The sequence below is a fragment of the Danio rerio genome, chromosome 7 (assembly GCF_049306965.1).
Source record: "Danio rerio strain Tuebingen ecotype United States chromosome 7, GRCz12tu, whole genome shotgun sequence".
Taxonomy (NCBI): Eukaryota; Metazoa; Chordata; class Actinopteri; order Cypriniformes; family Danionidae; genus Danio; species Danio rerio.
The window spans coordinates 13,439,944-13,465,698 of record NC_133182.1 but is presented as its reverse complement, the minus strand read 5'-3'; the positions used below and the strand labels follow the sequence as shown (position 1 = coordinate 13,465,698).

Genomic DNA, 25,755 nt, shown 5'->3' with positions numbered 1-25,755 from the left:
AATGTATGCATTATGAAAACAAATCCTGCAGGATAAATCAGTAACAAGAGTAAAACAATAACCAAGATTAAACAGTTCAATTACACAACCACAAGGTGATGATGCAGATTTATTTATTATTGTGTGTAAACATATGACATGTGAGTATATGGAGTTAGAGACGACAATCACAGCTTTATCAGTTAATGAATGCAATGAAATGCAATTGACAAAAAACAAATACAAACTACATGCTACAAACAACAATGAAATAATTACACAAGACACACAAGATGAAATGTCAGTCGATTCAATGCTACAAAGCCAAACACTGACAAAACACATGGTAAGGTGGATTGTAAAATGGTTGCAGTGTTAATTCTCCTCTAAACATTATAAAAGTAAAATAAAAAAAAGAATGAATAATCCACAAGACTTAATGCAAGCCAACTTTTGTATTAAATAATTAAACCATTAATAAATCATTAATAAAATAAAAAGTAATAAAAAAAATCGATTCATTTATATGAAAGCATTTTTTGTTGTTGTTGCAGAGTAGGTATTAGATTTACTCTATAACATTAAAAGTAAACAAAAGTATAAATTAAAATTATTAAAAATGTATGAATAATTTAATCAAGAACTTCATATCAGGTAACTTTGGCACTAAAGTAATGAATAATAATAATAATAATAATAATAATAATAATAATAATAATAATAACAACAACAACAACAACAACGACAACAACAACAATAATAATAATAATAATAATAACAAAAAAATTATTATATTTATTTTATTTTTTAAATGATTTTTCCTCCAGTCATTTAGTGCCAAAGTTACTTAATATATATTATTAAAAATAAAAATATAAAAAATGTAAAATTGTATACATATAAATTGCACAAAACTATGTTTTTTTTTTTTTTACATTTATTTGTATAAATGCAATTCATTTTTTTTTTTAATTGTTGCAAGTGTTACATTTTCTCTAAAACATTTAAAGTAAATAAACAAAAAAAGAACAAATGAAGAACTTCATGTCATGTAACTTTGGTACTAAATGATTGGCCCAAGTCAAACTAATAAAAATAATTCATATGTAAATTATCTTAATATAAATTAAGAACTTCATTTGTAGTTAATTTGGCACTAAATTATTGGGCAAAGTAATATATATATATATATATATATATATATATATATATATATATATATATATATATATATATATATATATATATATATATCATAAAAAAATAAAAAGGTTAATATTAAACATGAAAAACTGTATACAAATAAGTGACACAAAATTATTTGTATTTGTTTTACATTTATTTGTATAAATACAATTCATAATTTTATTACTGTTGCAGAGTTTAAGTGTTACGTTTCCGTTAAAAGTGCAGTGTGTAAGTTTGACACCCGGTGGTTGGACTAGGTATTCAAAACACAAGCAAGCACAGGTTGCCAGATTGAGGACATCAACAGGAGCGAGTGACTATTGATGAACTTCATGTTAGGTCATTTTGTTACTAAATTATTAGCCACAAATATAAAACTATATAATAATCATTTAAAAATAAAAAGGTAAATATTGAAAATATAAAATTGTACACATGTAAATTGTACAAATATGTAATTAATTTTATATTTATTTGTATAAATGCAATTCATAATTTTAATATGTTTTTCATCTAAAACATTAAAAGAAAACAAAATATTAATGTTAGGTAACATTGGCATTAAATGATTTGTGAGAACATTGTTTTTAGTGCTCAATACACATTTTCTGCAGAAATCCACAGCTTTCTCCCAAAATAATAGTGCAAAACATAAATAAAAGTGATTTCACATTCATTTGTCAATATTCATCCTTTTTACACCTGTTCAGAACAATATGAATGTGATCGATGTTCACTCAAATGTGTCATGCATGGTAAACAAACACGTACTGAAGTCAAAACTATTGTGATAATGTTTTTCTTTTTCAAATATTTCCCAAATGATGTTTAACAGAGCAAGGAATTTTTCACAGTATTTCCTATAATATTTTTTCGTCTGGAAAAGGTCTTGTTTGTTTTATTTCGGCTAGGATAAAGGCAGTTTTTGATTTTTTGAACACCATTTTAAGTTCAATGTTATTAGCCCCCTTAAGCGATATATTTTACCAATAGTCTACAGAACAAACCCTCATTATACAATGACTTGCCTAATAGCCCTAACTTGCCTAATTAACCTAGTTAAGCCTTTAAATGTCACTTTAAGCTGAATGTTAGTATCCTGAAAAATATCTAGTAAAATTTTATGTGTTGTCATCATGAAATGATTAGAAATGTAGTTATTAGAAATGAGTTATTAAAACTATTATGTTTAGAAATGTCTTGACAAAAATCTTCTTTCTGTTAAACAGATATTGGGGAAAACATATATATATATATATATATATAAGTATGTGTATATATACACACATATGTATATATGTATGTGTGTATGTATGTATATATGTATATATGTGTATGTATATATATATATATGTGTGTGTGTATATATATATAAATATATATATATATATATATATATATATATATATATATATATATATATATATATATATATATATATATATATATATATATATATATATATATGTATGTATATACATACATACATACATACATACATACATACATACATACATATATATGTATACAAATATATATATATATTTATCATATATGTACATATACATATATTTAGTCAATATATATATATGTATGTGTATATATACACACATATGTATATATGTATGTGTGTATGTATGTATATATGTGTATGTATATATATATATATATATATATATATATACACATATGTATATATGTATGTGTGTATGTATGTATATATGTATATATGTGTATGTATATATATATATATATATATATATATGTGTGTGTATATATATATATATATATATATATATATATATATATATATATATATATATATATATATATATATATATATATATATATATATGTATGTATATACATACATACATACATACATACATACATACATATATATATATGTATACAAATATATATATATATTTATCATATATGTACATATACATATATTTAGTCAATATATATATATATATATATATATATATATATATATATATATATATATATATATATATATATATATATATTTTTTTTTTTTTTTTTTTTACTTCAACTGTATGCCAAACACAAATAAATCCACCTCCAAGCGCACAAGATGCAAACACATTCACAAAGCAGACAGGTGACAAACTCAAGGCACGTGTGTAGACGGAAAGAAGCTGCGATGAAATCCTGCTGCAAACTGCCAAAGCGTAAACCAGAGAAACAAAACAGGAAGTCCAGAAAAAAACAAACGGATAGAGAGACCGGGGGACCTGCAGAAAAAGGAAGAGAATGACACCACAGATGCCCGAGCTGGAGCTGAGGAGGGATGTTTCAGCAAGATTATTCACTGCAAAGGAAGAAAGCATGCATGCATATTGGGTTGTGCATGGCCTAACATACACTACTGTTTCAAAAGTGTGGGGTTTGAGTCTCTTTTGCTCATTCAGTGTAGATATATTTGTTGAAAAACACAGTAATATTAACATTTACATTTGCGCATTTAGCAGACATTTTTATCCAAAGCAGCTTATAAGTGAATTGAATTGAATAAACGCAGCCGTGACATGCATGGATAACTTTGAGATCTTTCGGTTTTTATAGCTCACACTCGTGCATATTGTAATCTACAAGAGAATAAATGTGATTCAGTGATTTTATACACTTATCATATATTAGGTCTTTGCTTGGAAGCAGAAAAAAGCTGGAAACAGCTTTGCAGTGATATACTGAAAGCAAAAAGCTCAACAAAATTAATAGCAACAGCGAGAAAACAGCAGTTCAAAAAGCATCACAGCAATATGGATATGTAAGTGCACAAGCTCTGCAATTCACCAGTCCCATGCTGGCCAATAAAATTAAACTGCTATGATAGATAAATGATGATTTATAAGTGTAAAGATTTATAAGTAATGATAAAGTGTATTCGTGACTTCAGACAACACTGACCTGCCTATGTGAGATTGTAGTTTGAATTATTTTATTTACAGAACTAATTGAAATGTCATTAGCAGGATTATACGGCACATTATTATCATCATTCATTTCATGTCTATGCATATATTTTTCATTTGTCCTTTACAAAAGTCCTTCACATAAAAATCTGCTGTCATACACTGGAAAAAAAAATGATTTAAAGATGATGTCATGGATTTACCTTTTTCTTTTTACTACTTACAAAAAGGTAATTAGTTGTAAACTATTTATTTGGGTTGAATTTAAACAAATGAAGTTAAACATTATCTAATTGAATTTGTTTGTTTAAATTCAACCCATATAAATAGTTTGCAACAATTTCTTCTTAGTGTACGCTGGGTTTCCATCATTATGAAGTATCAAATAAGAAGCGAGTCAAGTAAATGCCAGATTTCCAATAAAAATCCATCAATTCGCATAATATGTTTTTAATGTCGCTTGAGGTGGTCTTGGACTTGTTTGAAACAATGTAATAAAAATAATGGGAGGTGAAATTAAATTTACCAAATAAACTCTGACGTACTCAACATTCATGACGACCCATGTGACTCCATTATGCTTGTCTTGTTTACTATTGTCACTTGGATACCAAAACTACAGTCAGCCACACCAAAGAGCTTAGAATCACCAAGAGAAGACACTCATTGCAACAGCAGCGCCCAGCAACAGCCCCGGATTTCGCCATTTTGGAGTACAAGCGATTGGATGTCCATTGGATCTCATAGCTGTCGCGATGGCAGACAGCTCCTTTACTTATTTATTTGTTTATTGATTTATTTAAAAAGCGCATTAAAGCTGAGATGCAACCTGAAAGACTACAATACAACACTTACTATCACAATTATCAGCACTTTTAATAGTTTATTTTACAGACTTATAATATACTACTTATAATATAATTATAATTATTCTATTGGAATTTTCATTCCAAAATGGCCACCGCAGCATCTAGTGGCTGTTTCCCAAATCGCACTAGAGTGTCGCCTCTTGGTGATTCTATGCTCTTTGGCCACACTAAAGGGGATGATCACACCTTATGCGCTTTTTGCGTTGAGAAATGCCTTTTTTGAATGATTTACTAACAGTCGCGAGTGTTTTGTGTGCTTCCTATGCGCCATGCCCATCTCGCGTTTATCCGCCTGCTGCGCCTCGTGTTTTTGCCATTGCACGCTTTGCGCTCGCGGTTGAGAAAAAGTCAACTCTGAGTGGAAAAATTTTGTTACGTCAGTCGCGTCTTTTTTATTCTCCAATCAAATAAAAAAGCAGAGACGGGGTTTCCGTTGAGGTGACTGTAGTGTTTGTGCTGTCAACATGACTATGGAGACTTTTGAAGAAGGAAGAGAGACTAGTGGTTGCTGTTTTAAGATATCTGGAGCTGTACGACTTTACAAATCTTGAATATCACAATATAATAAAATATAAAAATTATACCAATATCAACACCAACACTTGTGCACAATACGCTGCTGATTTAGTCATTGCCTAGCAACATAAAAAGCGCACCACACTTTTGTCAACAAAAAGGCACTTTTAGCTGCACCTCGCATTTTTTGAACATGAACGTGTTCGGCAGTGCTTAATTTGACCGGAACATGCCAGATCCGGATCTGGCACCTCTGAAATCTGATCCGGTACCTCATTTTACCAATCCCTCCTTAACCGCATCCTCCCCCACTTGCTGTTCACTTTCTTCCGCGACTCCCCAAGTCTTCACTTTCGTCTGCAACACCCCCGCCCGCTCACTATCGTCCGCGACAACTCTCCTCCATACATCGCACCAGTCTCCCCCCCCACCGCTCTCCACTTTCATGCGTGGCACCTCTCCATCCTCGAGTAACATGGCGCATCAGTAACCCCGATCCTTTCCAGGGCTTCACAAATTAAGCACTGGTGATGAGCCCCTTACAAATGAATGGAAACGCAGCAAATTCGCAATTGGAATTTTTTTTCTTTTTTGTGAACTTGGAAAAGATTTGCTTCACTTTAGGGTGAAAACCCAGTTTTAGAGAACCTACAAAGTTTTAAAAGGCCTCAGTTGTGACCCTGGAGCACAAAATCAGTCATAAATCATTCGACTATCAGTAAACATCATCTTCCATGAGGAATTGTGGTAAATTTCCTACTGTAAGTATGTCAAAGCGTAAATTCTGATTAATAATTTGCATTCTTAAGAACTTTCTTAAGACAGCTTTTCGTCCTGTTTAAATAGGTTGCCTCCATTATTGCTTCCCATTGACTTTGAATGGAGTGACTTCAAGTGTCAACCAATCAGATCATTTTATGCAAATACTAGCGCAGACACTAGCCAATCCTGTTCATGCAGTCAAAAGGAAGAAAAGTAAATCATGGTTACATCAACCCTGTAATTTATGATCAATCTTTACATACATCTTTATACACTATTCATAGCACCACCGACCACCACTACTACCACTACCACTGTTGCTGCTGCTGTGCTTTTTTTGTATGGCAGTCCAAGTTGAATGTGACTGGCTGTTGTCGCCATGACATCACCCTTCGTTAAGTGTTGACACCGACGCCCCGTGTGAACAGGGCGTTAAAAGCCATTTTCTTCAGTATTGTGTTTTTTTTTTTTTTCAATCTTCAGATTCGAGATATCTCAGCCATATAATATCCTATCCTAACGAAGCATTTATCAATGGAAAACCTAGTTATTCAGATTTAAGATTATGTAAAAATCTAAATTTCACAAAAAAGTGACCCTATTGACTGATTTTGTAGCCCAGGTACACATTCTTTAGTTTATCAAAAGCTAATTCACACATTGTCAAAAACAAAAACATACATAAATAAATTCTTACATGCACTGTAGTCTATATAATACTTCTTTGATTGATAAAAGTAAAAAAGAAAATCGTATCGACCCCAGACTTTAGAACAGTAGTGTACATCAGAGGCTTGACATATAACATGAAGCGCTAGAGGTCGTTCCTTCAGATGGCACACTCAAAGAACTGAACCTGTCCTGGGGAGAAGTTAAAGATGCATTATCAAATACCGAGGGCTTTATCAAACAGCTCTCCGATGTGTTTTCAATACAGCTGACCTCGGGATTCAGATTGGTTTTTAGCAGGAACTCCGGGGAAGAGTGCAACTCTGGTGTAATTGGGAATGGTTTGCAGGACTCAGACACATCAGAGGAAGTACGTGAAATTTCAGAATGTAAAAAGCCATTCAATGGGACCGTTGTGGGCATTTCTAATGTAGGAAAGTCTAACTTCGGTGAGCTCAATGTAGTGTTGGACTGAGATGGACATGTTGATGATTGCTGAACGTCATCAGAAGCGCCTTCAGCTTTTGTATTTGACCTAATGGAAGATGTATCTACAGTAACAGGCTTTGTGGGTGATGGGATCGCAGTGGGAGTTTCTGTTACAGTATTTTCAGTGGACGAATTTTTGAATGATAAACCGTTCCTTTGAGTGTCTGAACCCCGTGGTTGAACAGAAAGTGTTTCAGTGGGAGTTTTGGGAACTATAAAGCATTCATCTGGACACAGTGGTGTAAAAGGGGGATCTGAGGATGGGTTAGGGACAGAATTATGCACTTCATTGCTAGCTTTCCGGCTTCCAACCTGTGCAGCAATCAGGTCTGAAATTAAATGTGGGTTTTCCAGCACCTGTGGAAACAAACCAACACGTTAACCATACGGCAGACACAGTGTAGGAGAAAACAAGGCAGTATGACCAGTTTAGCAGCAGCTTTACACTCAAAAAATAAAGGTTTTTCCATATTTGCCATTACAGGCACAGGTATACTTCAAACAATGTTTTTTTAATTTTTTTTTTATTGAGATATGAATCAATCGCACATCTAAGAAGGCAGAGTTTCTAGAACACACACACAGATTGCGTAATCACCACAGACCAATGGTAGCTCAAATATTTTTAGAAGCCAAAACAAACTCCTCCAAAAAGTTTGCTTTGCCAAGCTCTCGAGATTTCAAACTGCCGAACTTTGTTTTGGTGGGATTTTCTTTCTAAATTACGTAATTCCAGTTCATTTTCGCGTTCATTTGAAGAATACCAGGGCCTTAGAGAACTGTTTGGTTCCCCCCAAAAAAAGTTCTTTCTACCATTTTCCACCAGGGCAAATCAGTTCGGAGCTAGCACACTGTTCTAGTGGTTTCTGGATATTTTATTGAAAGAAATCATACTTAGTTTGCATTGAAGAACCACTTTTCCTAGCTAAGATTCTATGCTTTGGGTGTCAAAAAAAAAAGAACCGATATGGAACCAGGCTCCGGCTCCAAACCTGCACTCAAACTGCCTTGGTGGAAAAGCCATATAGCCTTTTCCATTATGACGAAACTTTTGTCCATTGGAAACATATCATCGATTTTCAAAGTTCTATGAAGCCAATAAAACCTTTTATTTTTGTAGTGTGGATACTGAGGTGCAGTAGGACACGTCGCACACCCACAGTCTAATACTTAGAGTGATCTGAACAAAACCCCGAACATAAATAGCAATAGCATTGCATTTGCAAGAAGGAGAAAGAGCCATGCCAGAATTCTTTTACGCGGGTGTATTTCCAAAGACGGCGGCTTCAGAGGGGCAAAAACAAAGACAAACCTTTATGTATAGCCAAAACAGACAAAATTGTGGTTAAGACATCACCAAAGACCTGTAACACACCCTGTAATCCTGTATTCCAAAGCAGCCCAAAAGCCTTATAAGCATAGCAAGGGATTCCTGACCATGTACTCACAAAGATTTTGCATAAAAAAAAAACATGTACTGCACTCATGTTACATGTTATAGGGCTGAACAATATATAATTTGAAGGCAGTGTTATTAGCCTTTCTGTAAAATTTGTATTAGTTTTCAAATTCAAGTTATGTTTAATAGAGAGAATGTAATGTTTTTCAAAGAATTTCCAATTATATTTAGTTTGCTATCTGTATGTTAAGTTGTGATGTATGAAATACTGTTTCTGGGTCCAAGAAGCTACTCATTTGAATTGAGAAAATATTTGGTTATGACTTTTTTTTTAGTCATATTAAAGTGAATTTCATATTTTTTTTATTTTAACCAATATTTAACCAATGTTTTAACAATTTACATAAAAATGTATAACTCTGGTCATCAAATATTAGGCATGGATATATATAGTGCGATCGTGATTTTCGAAAAAGTATTACATCGCTTTGTAATCGTTTATTATTACCATTTTTGAGTCTCCCCGTACAGTTTGATATAGGACCCGGAAGCCACTTCGCATGACGTCACACTTAACAAGCAGATTATAAGTCTTTTAAATAAAAACAGTTTTGATTTATTTTAAATATATCCTGTGTATTTGAACTATTATATCTTAACCACTCTTGTCCAATGATTACTCTAATTAGCCTAATGCAAAGTTCAGACTGCACAATTTTCAAAGTAGTTCACACTACATGTCTATCTGGGGTAGCTTTTCGCTGCTGATGTGTTCATACAGCAAGATGTATCGGCGGCAGAGGGTTTCACACTGCATGACTTTATAATAGGCCGACAACTTTGTATCTGCCAGCAAATTACGTCTTACAACGAAACATCTGCAAAAAGTGACAAGGAAACAACGCGACGTCATGTAGTTTATATTTTGATATTAAAAACATAATAGGAAATAGTGATGGGAAGTTCGGATCATTTTACTGACTCGGATCTTTGAGTCTCGTTCATCGAGATGAACAAATCTTTTTTCAAATCATTTCGTTCATTTGGTTCAATTCGCCAAAATATTATTAAAATGTAACGAATTGCTTCCAAACACATCTACAACTAGCCCAAAAGGTTGATCACACGATAAATAGGTTATAAATAGAATACTATTAGAAGGAGAAAATAATAATTCAATGTTTACCTGCTCTTTTGTCTATGAAGGTATTGTTGTCTCTTTGCTCAGCTCACCTTTTCATGTCTTCAAATGTCAGTGGTTCGTTCACGTTACACTGACAATCACATATAATCTTAACGAAAGTACACAGTCTGAGATCTTCTGATTCTTGAGTCATTCATTCATCACGTGACAGAATGACTCAGACCCAATAGAGGACTCAAGAGATGAACGGTTCAATTTTTTTTCCGGCTCTAAATGCATATGATTGGCCCGTGATGAACGAATGACTCAGACCCGATAGAGGACTCGAGAGGTGAACGGATGAATTCTTTTTCTGGCTCTAAACGCATATGATTGGCTTCTGCCTTTCCACGATGAACGACTGAAAAGACTTGAAATGAACGAGACCACCTGCACAAATGTGCGCACGCATGGATGAACAAATCACTCCCTGAGAGGACTCGTAGTTCCTGAGTTATATTGAAGATTCGTTCAAAATAAACGAAACGTTCATAAACAACCCATCACTACTAGGAAAGAAGCCTTTGGTGGTGTGGAAAATGTACTAATTACGTTACCCTGGCTTTTGAAGGGAATTAGCCATTTTTCTTCAACTTTTTTCTTCGCTCAGATGACACCTCAAACAGACACGGGTGCTCCTGCCAAATTTACACTAGTTTTTCATACATTTCTTGGCACCAATTAGACCAAAAGATACCCATACTAGTGGATGCTGCTCTCTCATTGGCTGTAGGTAATCACCGATGTTATTTTCAATCAGAAAACATTTCACACGGCATGATTTTGAATCCAGATATTTAGCATGCCAAATATCTGACAGGTGTCTGCGACTCATCTTCGATTCTCTCAGATCACGTCCTTGATGGTTCACACTGTGTGACTATTACTCACATGAACGAGAACAGATTTACCTGTGATTTCATGCGTTTGCGGCAATTTATCAAAACCTGTCGGGGAGTCAAAATCGGAGGTAAAATCATGCAGTCTGAAATTGCTATTTGTTAAACCTAATTAACCTAGTTAAGCCTTTAAATGTCACTTTAAGCTGAATATTAGTATATTAGTAGTTCCCCTTCGGGGGGAACTTCAGCACTATAAGTGGATTTGATTGTAAAATCCACGCATTGGGAGGTTCGGTTCAGAAGCTACTCGTCTGAAAGAGTATTGAACGGGCCAATTAAGAATGAATTGGCAGCGCAAGCCTGCGCAGGTGAGCGGCATAAGCAATCAACTGAGTATATAAGCTCACCTGGCGCCAGCAGACGCTATCCTTTTCGCTTCAGAGACTTTCTGATCGAGTCGATGAGGGTTCCTCCTGCTGTGACCAGCGATTCTGAGCGAACGAGAGCATTCTCCCGGTCCAGAGTGTGTACACGCAGTGGCAGACGGTCGAGCTGGGTTTCTCCCTTGCCTGGCGTTCTTTGGGTCCGGTCCTCCAGAGCGGTGCGTATAAAGTTGCAAACTTCACAGAAAGAGCAACACAGTCGTGCAGCACGTCCTTATCAGGACGGCGCTCCGACTGTGCGTTTCTGGATGCGGTGGTTTCCTGTCCTCGGATGATGGGCGCGGGCACTGCGTTGCATGTCTGGGGGTCCAGCATGTTAATGCGCTGCTCGTGGGCAGTTCATGTCGTCATTGCGATGCCATGACTGTTGCGCAAGATCGCGGTTAGCCTTTGCAAAAGGGTGAACCACCCCAGTTGTCCCCTGCTCTGCAGCGGGCACTCGGGCAGATCTGAGGGTTTCAGCGAGAGATAATCCGTCGCCCACGGGCCCGCGGACCTCCCGCTCCTCTAAGCGCTCTATCCAAGCTTCGGGCGGGGGAAGCGATCCGTCTAACAGATGGTAGCCCTTACGCCCGATGACACCGGAGACCAGATGTCCACCGCGGCATCGGAGGGTGGGCTTTCATTGTCCGATGATGATCCAGACCCGCTCGCCCCCTTCGGGCTGGTGAGCGCTGTCACTACGGATCCTGAAACGGACATGTTAGCCGTGCTTTCCCGGGCTGCTTCGGCCGTGGGTTGGAGATGGTTTATCCCCCAGCTCCGCGGCCGGACCGACTAGAGGGGCGTTCCCTTCTTCCCGGAGGTGCACAGTAGGCTCACGCGGTCTTGTAAAGCACTTTTTTCTGCTCGTGCTGCGTGTTCCTCCACCCTAACCACTCTTGACGGTGAAACAGCCAGGGGGTATGTGGCGATTCCTCAGGTTGAGTGCGCGATGGCGGTAAATCCGCGCGGCGCCTCTTCTTGGCGGGGTCCGCCTCGTCTCCCATCCAAAGCCTGTAAGTTATCTACCTCCCTCGGAGCTAGAGCTTACATAGCTGCGGGCCAGGCTGCTTCCGCCTTGCATGCGATAGCCACCTACCAGCGCTACCAAGCGCAGGCGCTGGCCGAGCAGCACGAGGGTGGGTCCAACCCAGGCTTACGAGCTTCGCACCGCCGCAGACTTAGCTCTTCGGACTACTGAGTCCGCTGCGTGTGCGTTGGGGAGGACGATGTCCACATTAGTGGTCCAGGAGCGCCACCCCTGGCTGATATGCGCAAAGTCGACAAAGTCCGCTTTCTTGACTTCCCCATATCCCCAGCCAGGTTCGGCGACACTGTCTGTGAATTCACCCAGGAATTCAAGGCGGTGAGAGAGCAGTTGGTGGGTGATGTCTTATCGGCGGTCCGTAGCCCGCTCCGCCCGCCGTGCCATTCATACCTGCTCCTCGCCGAAGGCGCCCGCCTACGAGAGCTGCTCCGCCCCCGCACACGCCTCCGGCGAAGCGAGCGCGTCGGGCACCTCGGAAGCAGGCAGCCCCCCTGCCCAGAACGCCGCTAAGTCCGGCAACGGACCGCGAAGCGCCCCTGGGACAGGCCATCTGGAGAAGAGGGAACTTGCTCTTTCCCCGCTGGAGGGCGGGGCCCCATTTCCAACGGCACTTTTTACTGCCATGAAAACATTATGAAAGGGCACTTTTCACTTCCCCAGATGTGACAGCCCGAAATCTGCCAGTCTGGGACGCTATGCTTTCTAGCTTGCAGATTCGTTGCGTTTCGCCAGTGGCTCACGAGCGCTGGGAGGACGGTCTCCTTTCTCCCACCCCTCGAGCCTCCCCTCCGGAGCTTGGGTTTGGAGTGAGAGCAAATATCTCACCTCCAGCTTTTCCGTGGGACCCGCGAGCTTCCCGGATCAGCACACCCACTCCGCGCTGCCCCACTGCTGGTACGTCAGCGATTGTAGCGATGAGTCCATTAGCGAGAGCTCTGCCTGCCTGGTTAGCGCGGGCCAGCTCTTCGCGGTGGCTCATACGCACAATCAGACTCGGCTATGCGATTCAGTTCGTGAAACGGCCCCCCAAGTCACGGGTGTGTATTCACCAGGGTCAGCCCCCTGTCCGCCCCTGTCTTGTGAGAGGAGATTGCTGTCCTCCTGGCGAAGGATGCAATCGAGCCGCTCCCTCCAGCCGAGATGGAGAGCGGGTTTTACAGCCCGCGCTTCATCGTGCCCAAAAAGAGCGGTGGGTCACGGCCAATCCTAGATCTGCGCGTTTTGAACCGCTGCCTGCACAAGCTGCCGTTCAGAATGCTCACGCAGAAGCGCATCCTCCGGTGCGTTCGTCCTCTGGGTTGGTCTGCAGCATTAGACCTGATGGACGCGTATTTCCATGTCTCCACTCTTCCTCGCCACCGACAGTTTCTGCGGTTTGCGTTTGAAGGTCGAGCTTGGCAATACAAAGCCCTCCCCTTCGGGCTCTCTCTGTCTCCGCGGGTCCTCACCAAGCCCGCGGAGGGTGCCTCAGCGCCCCTTCGGCTCGCGGGCATCTGCATACTCAATTTCTTTACGACTGGCTGATTTTTGCCCTCTCTCGGAGCAGTTGATTATGCACAGAGACAAAGTGCTCTGGCACTTCCACCTGTGGGGGTTTCAGGTCAACCGAGAAAAGAGCAAACTCGCCCCCGTGCAGAGGATCTCTTCTCTCGGGCTGGAGCTGGACTCGGTCACCATGGCAGCGCGCCTCTCCGGAGAGCGCGCTCAGCTGATGCTGTACTGTCTGAGAGAGCTCGACAGTAAAATAGTGGTCCCACTGAAACTATTTCAGAGGCTCCTGGGGCATATGGCATCCGCAGCCGCTTCATGCCGCTCGGATTATTCTATATGAGACCACTTCAGCACTGGCTTCACGATCGAGTCCCCAGACGCGCATGGCACGCGCGCGCACACCGAGTCTCTGTTACTGCGCTGTGTCGCCGCGCCCTCAGCCCTTGGAGCGACCCCTCGTTCCTACAGGCCTGGGTGTCTCTAGAACAGGCGTCCAGTCTTGTTGTCGTTTCAGCAGACACTTCCAACACGGGCTGGGGGGCTGTGCGTTGCGGGCATGCGGCTGCGGACCTGTGGAAAGGTACCCAGTTGCATTGGCATATCGCCTGGAGCTGTTGGCAGTGTTCCTCGCTCTCCACCGTTTTTTTCCGGTGCTGGAGCGGCAACACGTGCTGGTCAGGACGGACAGTACGGCGGCGGTGGCGTATATCAGCCGTATAGGGGGTATGCGCTCTCGCCGCATGTCTCAGCTCGCCCGCCGTCTGCTCCTCTGGAGTCATCCGCGGCTGAAATCGCTGCACGCCATTCATATTCAGGCAAGCTCAACCGTGCAGCCGATGCGCTCTCACGGCAGCCTTGCGTCCTGGAGAATGGAGACTCCACCCCGAGTCTGGCAGCTGATATGGGCGCGATTCGGGGAAGCCCAGATCGATCTGTTGCTTCCCCCGAGAGCGCTCATTGCCAGTTGTTCTTTCCCTGACCGAGTGCTCTCGGCACGGATGCACTGGCTTACAGCTGGCCTCGGGGCACGCGCAAATACGCGTTTCCCCCAGTGAGCCTGCTCGCGCAGTTACTGTGCAAGGTCAGGGAGGACGAGGAACAGGTTGCTGGTTGCGCCCCTCTGGCTCAACCGGACCTGGATGTCAGAGCTCTCCCTCGCGATAGCCCTCCCCTGGCAGTCCCTTCGAGAGAGCACCTACTCTCTCAGGGACAGGGCACCACCTGGCACCCTCGCCGATCTTTGAAGAGATTTTTAGACGCGAGGAAGACTTAGGTAACCTCCGATTGCGGTGGCTAATACCGTCACTCGGGCTAGAGCCCCCTCCCCGAGCGCGCCTATGCCCTGACGTGGAGTCTATTCACTGAATGGTGTGTCTCTCGCTGAGAAGACCCCCGTAATTTGCCAGATCAGCGTTGTGCTTTCTTTACGCCGAGAGAAGTTGGAGAGCAGGCTGTCGCCCTCCACACTCAAGGTTACGTGGCTGCCATCTCCGCTCTCATAACGCGGTGGCTGGCAGCACCGTGGGAACGCATAACCTCATCATCCGGTTCCTCAGGGGCGTTAAGCGAATTAATCCACCCCGCCCCCTCTCATGCCCTCTTAGGATCTCGCTACACAAGCCGCGTCAGATCCCTTCGATCCTCGACTCAGTATCTTTCTGTCCCTGAAGACAGCTCTGCTGGTCGCGTTGATATCGATTAGAGGGTCGGGGACCCGGAGGCATTTTTCGGTCAGTGACTCGTGCCTGTAATTGAGCTGGCTTCTCTCACGTCCTGAGACCCCGCCCGCGATATGTGCCCAAGGTTCCTACCACTCCGTTTTAATACGAGGTAGTGAGCCTGCAAGCGCTGCCCTCGGAGGAGGCGAGATGAGCCGCGTCCCCCGAGAGCGCGTGCGCACTCCACTCGGAGCTTCGCATCCTCTCGAGCGCGCGCACGCGGCGCCCCTCTAACAGACATCTGTAGAGCTGCGGGCTGGGTGACACCCAACACATTTGCAAGGTTTTACAATCTGCGAGTGGAGCCGGTTTCCTCAAGGGTATTAGGTAACCCTTTGGTGATTGAGGAGACAACTCGGTAGGGTGTTGAAACACGCTTGCTGCGCCATTCTCCCTAACACGGAGATACGTGCGCCTTTTTATCTGTCAGTAAAGTTCCCCGTCAGGTGAGCCCTGCAGATTCCTCCGTGGCCCCCAGCACTGACTCAGCGGAGGAGTCACTTGCTGGCCCACTACGTTGTAGGTCTGCCCGCTGGTCAGCCCGCGTTTTGGGTAAAGGTGCCTGTTATGCGTGATCCCCACTAGGCGATCCCATATGCTTATTCCGCCACGGTTAAGTCCCCCCCCTGGGCGGACCCGTGTCTTCCCTCCCCGCTAACCACTCTTTTGCTATGCGTACTCCCCCTTTTTAGGGCTAGTCCATATGTAAATTCTGCCATCTATCCCCCCTTGGGTAACGGATGGCCTCCGCAGCGTCCTCCCTATCGGGATTGCACGCTTCCCAACGTACTGTCGTATTTTCCTAGAATTATCTAGATGCTCACGACTTCCCAAAAAATATATATAAATCCGTAAAACTTCTGTTGAAGTAGGATAAATTAGGGCCAGGGACACGTTGGAGGACCGCGCCCCCCATGATGTGGGTGCGTCACGCTTGCTTAACTATCTCCTCATCGGGGGTGTTGGTAAGGTGCAGTCATTATGGCGCTTTCAATGGGCTCCCAATGCGTGGATTTTACAATCAAATCCACTTATAGTGCTGAAGTTCCCCCCGAAGGGGAACGTTCGAGGTTACTAAAGTAACCCTTCGTTCCCCGAGGAGGGGAACGGAAGCACTATACTCCGTCGCCATAATGACTGTCCCTTAGCTGTTGAAAGTCTCTTCAGCTTAAAAAGGATAGCGTCTGCTGGCGCCAGGTGAGCTTATATACTCAGTTGATTGCTTATGCCGCTCACCTGCGCAGGCTTGCGCTGCCAATTCATTCTTAATTGGCCCGTTCAATACTCTTTCAGACGAGTAGCTTCTGAACCGAACCTCCCAATGCGTGGATTTTACAATCAAATCCACTTATAGTGCTTCCGTTCCCCTCCTCGGGGAACGAAGGGTTACTTTAGTAACCTCGAACGATTCTTACCCAATCTGAGGTCTACGACTTTATTCAAACAAAAAATTTGTCTGAAATATTAATACTATTATTCTATTCTAATTGAAAAGGATCAGTGTACATTGTTGGCTTTAACTTCAGCTATTTGTTAATAAAAATTAGATTAAAGGGGTGGTCCAGAGAATATTTTTAAGGTTTGGTTGCGTTTATAAGATGCAAACTAATGTGTGTTCATGCTTCACTAGTAGAAATTCACATTATTTTTCTTATATTTTACTTTGACTATATACAGCTTCTCAGCTAACATGAAAACGACTGTCATATTTCCTAATTTTTCGGAAGGCCTGCCCTAAAGAGGCTCTGATTGGTCGGTTTACATAAAGGCTGTGATTCGCGGAATGGCTCTTCGTTACCAGGAAAAATGTCATGCCTCTAATGGCATATGTATTTGCGCTGTGTAAATACTCAGGCAGAGAAGCTGTTATGCCGAGTTCAGACTGCATGATTTTCAAAGTAGTCGTGTCACAGATGTTTTCACACTGCTTGACTATCTGGGCTAGCGTTTCGTCGCTGCTTTGTTTACACTGCAAGATCGATCGGCGACAGGGGCTTTCACATTGCATGACTTTACTATAGGAAGAATCGCCGACAACTTCGTCCAAACTACATCTCACAGCCAAAAACACGTCGTTTATCTTTTGTTATTAACTACCTAATGAGAAAGAAGCCTTTAATGGTGTAGAAAATGTACATATTTGCTCACCTGGATTTAAAGGGAATTAACCATTTCTCCTTAACGTTGATAATAAACTAATTTCTTTCTGTATGAATCGTCAAACCTCCACTAGTTTTTCCACCATTTCGTGGGTCCAAATAAATCGAAAATGAGCGCTTTTAACTTCTCCCCCAGCCTCCCGCTGGCCTGCAGCAGGTATACACACACGCACACACAATTGAATACCGCTCTTTCATTGGCTGTAGGCGATCGCTAATGTTATTTTCAGTCAAAACTCAATTCACACGACATGATTTGAATCGCCGACAGCTCCAGATATTTAGCACGCCAAATATCTCGCAGGCATCGGCGACTCATCGGCGATTCTCTCAGATCGCGTCTTTGATAGTTCATACTGTGTGATTGTCACTCACGTGCACGAGCACCGATTTGCCTGTGATTTCAGGCATTTGTCTGCAATTTCTCAAAACCTGTCGGCGAGCCAAAATCGGGGCTAAAATCACGCAGTCTGAACTAGGCATTAGCCGTATCTATTTGAGCCTAAATTAGACAGAAAATGAAGAGCACATAGCTCAACCTCACGCCTGCTCTCTAAAATAAAATCTGACAAGTGTCTTTCATATATATTCAGGTTATAAGCATGTGTAAGTAATATGAAACGTTCACATATCTTTTGCGAGTCTCTTATGTGAGATGTAGAACGCAGGGAAATCGGCTGCAAAGAGAGACACTACAGCACCGCTGAAGAGTGTGTCTGTTTACAGTGGTTTGACTGATAAATATGAATTTGCAGCTAAATTGTTAGCAGTGCTAAACAGCATTTCCTGTTGTTTACATCCTCCCTAAACCATACCGCTAGAAACTGTGCATGTAATACATCAATTTTAACAAATATAAACACTTACAGGTTGTGGCTCACAGTCCACAGCTTCATCTATTATAGTTGGAGCTTCTCCTTCTTTGAGGAGTTTTTAGCCGAATCCAGCACTGAACTGGGAGAAAATCTGGAAGCTGTCCTTTGTCAAATGCTAGCTATATATTTTTAAAATTCTCTGGAACATAATTCAAATGAAACTGTAAGCACTTCTCTCTTTGTGCCGTGTCCTTTGGAAGCCCTACAGAAACAGACGAAGCTCTGTGGAAATAGCAGCGTTTGGACGCCATTTTAGCTTTTTCTGCTGTAACATTACAGTACCTCTGGCCACGTCCCTTCGCTGTGCAGGGTGTGTGCGCGTGGTGAATGCGTGTAACCTGAAGTGTTTGTGATCTCACTAACCTGGAAGCATTTTTTGTAGTCTCCAAACTTTGTTTGCTGTAGGCTTTGCTAAGCTAACGCTGTAAAAGCCAATGTCTGCCTTTGCATCTAAAATTTTAAATATGATATCGAAGTGGACCACCCCTTTAGGGCAAACTTGTTCTTTGAGTAATAATGAATCAATTGACTGTAATGGAGAGTTTTAAATGATTCACCTAATTCACATGAACATCACAATATTTAACAGTGCTTAATTTGTACATCATCAGAAACCCTTGCACATACTACAAATATTGTCCAGCCCTGGTCTGATGTATGTCCATATGTACAGATGCAGAATCAAATGACACTCAGATTTGTTCAGAATATTTCATCAGCTTCCCAATCACCGTGTTGGCGCTTTTGCAAGAGCAGGACGTAGAAGCATGCGTGCTAAAAAAAAAAAACACAAACACGCACCTTGTTGAGGCCATCCATCACCACATGGGGCATGTGTTCATTCAGCATGGCTGGAGAAATGATGACCTCATCAAAGGCCTTGTTATCGCCCCACAGAGCAGAGTAGGTGGGCTCTTCCTGACCACAACTACAAAGACACAGAGAGAGAAAGATGGTAAGAGAAATTTCTAGACTCAGACTGATGCAGGATGTGACACAATCTTTGCTGGAAATAAAAGGAAAGTGTGAGGAAATGAAGGTATTTCTCATTTAATATTAACACTAGTTTTAACAGTGAGCAATAGAAACCGCTTCTATTCGATGCTTCTATGGAGCTTTTATAATGGATACTTTTCTCTTGGATAACTTTTTCTACACTGAAATAAATGATTCAAAGATGATTCCTTGGATTTACTGATTTTTTTTTTTAAGTCAAGTGGCTGTAAACAATTTATTTAGGCTGAATTTAAACAAACAAACTAAGTTAAACATTACTAAATTTAATTTGTTTGTTTAAATTTGACACATATAAATAGTGTGCAGACATTATTTTTTCAGTGTAGTACCCATTACTAGAAATAATAAAGGCAATAGCATCAAGTAGACTTATCACTGCTTCTTGTTCAAACTACCCATTTAAAATGAGCTGAAACAACACAATTCTTGTCATTTATTTGTACAATTTATTCGTTTTAACCTAAAGCCTGGTTTATACTTCTTCGTCAAGTGACCGGCATAACCCACGGTGCATGCAACGCGCATAGCTGCGCATTTATACTTCTGCGGGCTGTTCTGTTGGTCTGCATTAACACTTGTGAAACGCTAGCTGGCAGTGAGGTGTTAATGTTCCTCTGTATCGAGTTTCTTCACAGGTGTTTTGTTTTTAATGAACGCTTCCTGAATGTACAAGTGGCTCAAACTCGCTCATTTTGAGACAGGACTGGCGGACGTGCAACAACTTTAACTATGATTTAAACACAAAACAAAACTTTCCATCCGGAGCTCCTTCACGACACTTCACACTTGTAAACAATCGCTCCATCGGGCTTGCGCCATTCGCGCGGCTCTCGGTCCCGCCCAGACTCGTCAACGCTACCAAGCCAACCAATCACAGAGCTTGTGCTACGCTTCATTGCGACTTGTAGTTGGGTTTTTTTGAGAGGTGCACGTCAGCAACACAGACAGCCATGGCGTGAGCTATGAGTCAACGTGTAGGCTGTGTCGTAGCATACGCGTGCGCTTGACGCAGAAGTATAAATCAGCCTTAAGTGTTTTGTGTTGGGACAACATGATGCAATTGTGTTGGTCTAACTATCTGGTTAGGGGATTTAGTTCCTAGCATGCTTTGCGTGGGATTGAATTAAGAGAGAGAAATGTTGACAATAAAAGTAATCTTAGGTGTTTAAAGTAAATAGAAAGACTGGTTAGAGTTTAATCTTCATATTAGTTTGAAGATTTAGAAGAGTTTTATGATTCAGATATGGGTCACAATTAATAGAACGTGTAAACGGACAGGCAAAAAAAATCAGATATAGGCAACAAATCGGAATTGGGTATCAAGACCTGACAGTGTAAACGACCTAAAGCCTCCTTTCCACTGCACACGACAAACCACAAGCGACAGACTGGAAGTCATTCATTTCCAATGGAGAGAAGTCCAGGAGCTGCGCGGAGTTCTGATTATCTCCGTATGCGGAAAATTCGGACCCGAATTGAGCTGCGGATCTGTTGAAATATTTTAACTCCTGTGACTAGACCGTATGCGACCGGCCGACCGGATGTGATGTATTTCAGTGTTGTACAAGTAGGTTTGTGCGCACGAAATGAGAAATAGGAGTTTATTTGGTTATTTTTTGAATTATAAAATGTCTATATTAAAAAAAAAAACACATTTCTGTTCTGAAGTATAAGTAAGAAAGTAATAAAAAAGACTATTTTTAATGTCGTCTCCACATTCCCTCCAATATTTTAGCGGTCTATGAGTTTCTAGTATTCATTTATTCATTAAACCATGTAAACGCACAGAGAATAAAGGCTCTTGCTTTTGCACTCCTTTATTTCGGACACTGTGAGAATCAGCTTCTCTCCCATCGTACACGACAACAATGAAAATACTGTGCGGCTGCCACAAGGGGGCGTATTCCGACAGTCGTGTCCAAATGTCGTGTGCAGTGGACAGGCGGCTTAAGAGACTTCGAAATGTATGAGACATGATAAATGTTCATGATATTATCAGACCTTTGAGTTTAAGATAATTCAAAACACAGATATATATTTAAACTTTAAACATTAATCCATTCAGTTCTTCGTCTCTACTTACCACATCTCAGGGGGGTGATTGTGCACCACATGAATGACCCGACCCGGGGGAAACAGCGGTGTGGAGGCTGACAGGGCGATGCTCAGATCACTGGGATGAAGCCATAGGCGGGAACTGGAGGGTGTTACGCCCTGAGATACAGGGGCTTCGTCATCCATGGGCAGCTCCGATTTAGGGATGCACTTTGTTCCTCCAGCAATGATCCTCCACTAAATCAAATAGATTGAAACATACAGGCTCTGTTCCAAAACCCACACAGACAGCATTTTAAGACATCATTTTCTGCTGATTTAGGCATCAATTCCTGCTGCTATAGACTCACTACTGATTCAAACTATCTGGTCAGAACGAGTCTTCAGTTAATGACTCCCTGATTCAAATGATCCCGTCAAAAGTAATACTCCAGTAATGATTCGTTGATTTAAAATTATCTTGTGGGAGTGAGTCTTTAGTTAAATAGTCACTGATTCAAATGATCTGGTCAGAAAGAGTCTTCAGTTAATGACTAACTGATTCAAATTATCCGTTCAGAGCGCCCCTCCAGTTAACGACTCACTGATTGCAATGATCCAGTCAAAGCAAGTCTCCAGTTATCAATTAACTGATTCAAATCATCTGATCAGAGTGAGTCTGCATTTATTTAACTGATCCGGTCAAGTGTGATTCTACAGTTAATGACTCATTGATTTAATTGATATGGTCAGAAAGAGTCTTCAGTTAATGACTCACTGATTGAAATGATCTGATCAGAGCGCATCTTCAGTTAATGACTCACTGATTGAAATGATCTAGTCAGAACGAGTCTCCAGTTAACGACTTGCTTGATTCAAATGATCCTGTCAAGTGTAATTATCCAGTAATGACTCATTGAATTAAAGGATCTTGTAGGAGTGAGTCCTCAGTTAACGACTCACTGATTCAAATGATGCAACCAGAGCACATAAAGTTAACAACAAATGATCTGCACACAACGAATCTCGAACAAATCAAGTGATTCTGTTAGAGTGAATCTTCAGTTATCAATTCAATGATTCAAAGGATCCAGTCAGAGTCTCCAGTTACAGGCTGTTCCAAAACCCACACAGGCAGCATTTCAAGGCATCGTTTCCTGCTGAGAAGAGCTAATCACTAAAGTAGGCAGTGTGATTAAGCACATTAATAAGATAAAGAAGTCTGAAATACATCACAGAGGCAGAAATTTCTCACATCCTTGCCTGAAACTATTCAGAGGGAAATATAAGCGACAGTGCTCATGATGCAAGCTGTATTAAACAGCCAATGGAGGTGTGTGTGTGTGTGTGTGTGTGTGGTATTATTTCTTGCATGTATTATCTATGCTGCACGTCAACACTGTTTATGGTGTGTTAAAAACTGCTGCATGGTGTATGATGAAACATTTAAAGGGTTAGTTCACCCAAAAATAAAAATTTCCTCACAATTTAATCACACTCAAGTGGTTTCAAACATTTATGATTCTTTATTCTGTTGAACACAAAAGAAGTTATTTTGAAGAATGCTGAAAACCGGTAATCATTGACATACATAGTGGGAAAATAAATAGTATGGAAGTTAATGAATACAGTTTTCCTAAAGTTTCGTCAAAATAGCTTCTTTTGTGTTCGACAGAAGAAAGAAACTCATATGACGGGTGGGTAAATGTTGATAGAATTTTTAGTTTTGAGTGAACTATCCCTTTAAACAAATGGCCTGTTAAAAGTCACGCATGCTTTTAAATAACATATATATTTGTTCACGAGTTTGGAATCAGTAAATGTGTGTTTTTTTTTTTAAGTAAATTAGTGCTTTATGTTACCATAAATGCATTAAATAGATTAAACAGTGTCATTCCTCATCATTTTGAATGGGAGAAATCAACATATTTCACTGATACAATTATCTGGTCAGAGCGAGTCTCCGGATAATGACTCTCTGATACATACGATACAGTCAGAGCAAGTCTCCAGTTAATTACTCACTGAATCAAATAATCCGGTCAGAACGAGTCTCACTAATTCAAATGATCCATTTAGAGAAAGGTTCCAGTTAATGACTTATTGTTTAAAATGATCTGACCAGAGTAATTCTCCAGGTAATGATTCACTGATTCAAATGAATAGGTCAGAGTAATGACTCACTGATTCAAATGATCCAGTCAGAGTAATTCTCCAGGTAATAGGTGCGTTCGACTTTAAGACAGATCAATCTGTGCAGCGCTGCATAAAGCGGTGGATGCTGGTTAGAAAATGTCCGGATCGATGCTGCGCAGACGCCAGGTGACTGTCACATGTTGCATCAAAGTATTGCGACAGCCCTCCGAGATCAGACGACAGATTCAGCCGGTGCAGCATCTGAAGAGTGACTGCAAGAGCTGAGATGACGACACCGATATTACACGATGAGTTCGCCGCATGACAACAACCTTGTGTGTTTCGGGTTTATTATTGGACAAATTCCGTCTCACAAAGTTCAAAACAAACAAATAACTTTTTATACTATTTCTATCTCGTACACAACATGCTTATTAAAAGACTACAAATATTTTACTGCGGTATCTTTTGTTCAATAATTTGGTCATGAAGGGTAGATTGTTTGCACAGGTTTATTTTTGACCTTTTTTATACAGACTATTTACTGTATTCAGCTCTATGAACAATTAAAATGATATATTTTAGTGAATAACCTAAATATTAACTTAAATAAGTCTTACAGACTTGTAATAAATTAATTCATTATTGATCCTATCACCCTAAAGCTTATTTTTTAACAAATAAAGTTAAAGAACTATTTTCTTAAATAATTATAAAATGATTTATATGATTATAACATATATTTCTTTCCTGTCTAGCCGTTTATGCACATGTTTTAAAAGTGACATTGATGTACCTGCTCTTTCTGGCAAACTTCTACTCAAAGTGTAGCTCACTTATTTTAGGAATGTTTGTTTGTTCAATCTTTCAAGTGCTTTTTTGAAAATGCCTTCATTATCCAAAATAATCCTTAACATTGTTTAAAACTTAATCAAAACACCTTGTTTTGGGTTTTACACTAATATATATATTGGAAGGTTTTATATTTATAAATGTAAGTAAATGTAAACCCCTTTAGTATATTCAAACAAGAAGTATTAGCCTAGAGTGATGTTTAAACTCCTAGAATTTGTGCTTAATAATTTGTATTTAATAGGCCTATTCGTTTTTGTTTATATTGCCTTCTTGTTTCCTCTAATTTTTTCTCATTTGTTTGTTACACATTTAATTCATAATTCCCTTATTGCTTAAAAATGAACTATACTTTGTAGAAACTGTGTTGTTTTATTTGTACAGTAAATCTTTTGTTGTTGTAAATAAATAAATGATGATGACACCATGTGATCGGTCATCATAACTGCCGCAACTATGCGGCAACACCGTTTTCAACTCCGCCCCCGACTGCGCTCGGCTAATCTCGTTGATCACTGGCTGCAGTCATCGTTCAAGTCGAACGCAGCTAGTGACTCACTAACTCCAATGATCCGGTCAGAGTAATGACTCACTAATTCAAATGATCCACAGTGATTCTCCAAATGATGACTCACTGATTCAAATGATCGGGTTAGAGGAAGTCTCCAGTTAATTACTCACTGATTCAAATGATCTGGTCAAAGTAAGTCTCCAGTCCAACTCGCTAATTCAAATCATCCAATTACTGCGAGTCTCCAGTTTAAGATTGACTGACTAAATTACTTTAAGTTAAATATCAGAATGGGATATTTAAAAATAAACAAAACTATAACAAAATAAATAAATAAATAAAACTAAATGTCCATGCATAGTCCCTGCTGCCATAGCACATAATGGATAAAAAAAGCTAGTGTAAGCCTTAAATGTCAACATTTTTTGCCCGAAGTGATGTTTTGGGTTTATTTTTCAGTACACATTTACACACATCTTACCAACCTCAAACCTTTGACGAAGAGTGTACACTTTAAAACTATAATAAGTACCATAAAATTAAGAAATAAGAGTTTTATGACACACTGACTGAACTAGAATACAGACATATTAAAGAAAAATTAGTTTTCATTGCTTAACCCCCATCCAACGACTGCTTTATAATTAGTAA

General features: G+C 40.5%; 1 protein-coding gene across 8 annotated transcripts in view; it reads right to left on the bottom strand.

The window, feature by feature from the left end:
* The window catches only part of dagla (diacylglycerol lipase, alpha), a 120,582-nt gene that overhangs the window by 10,598 nt on the left and 84,229 nt on the right, over positions 1 to 25,755 (bottom strand). For 3 of the 8 annotated variants that reach the window (XM_021477715.3, XM_073908099.1, XM_073908096.1), the window contains exons 17-18: positions 21,655 to 21,863; positions 19,356 to 19,482 (exon numbers count right to left, since the gene is read on the bottom strand). In XM_021477715.3, the coding sequence (XP_021333390.2) occupies positions 19,356 to 19,482; positions 21,655 to 21,863 (336 nt within the window). The other 5 variants (XR_012383164.1, XR_012383165.1, XM_009302951.5 and 2 more) reach the window with 3 other exon arrangements.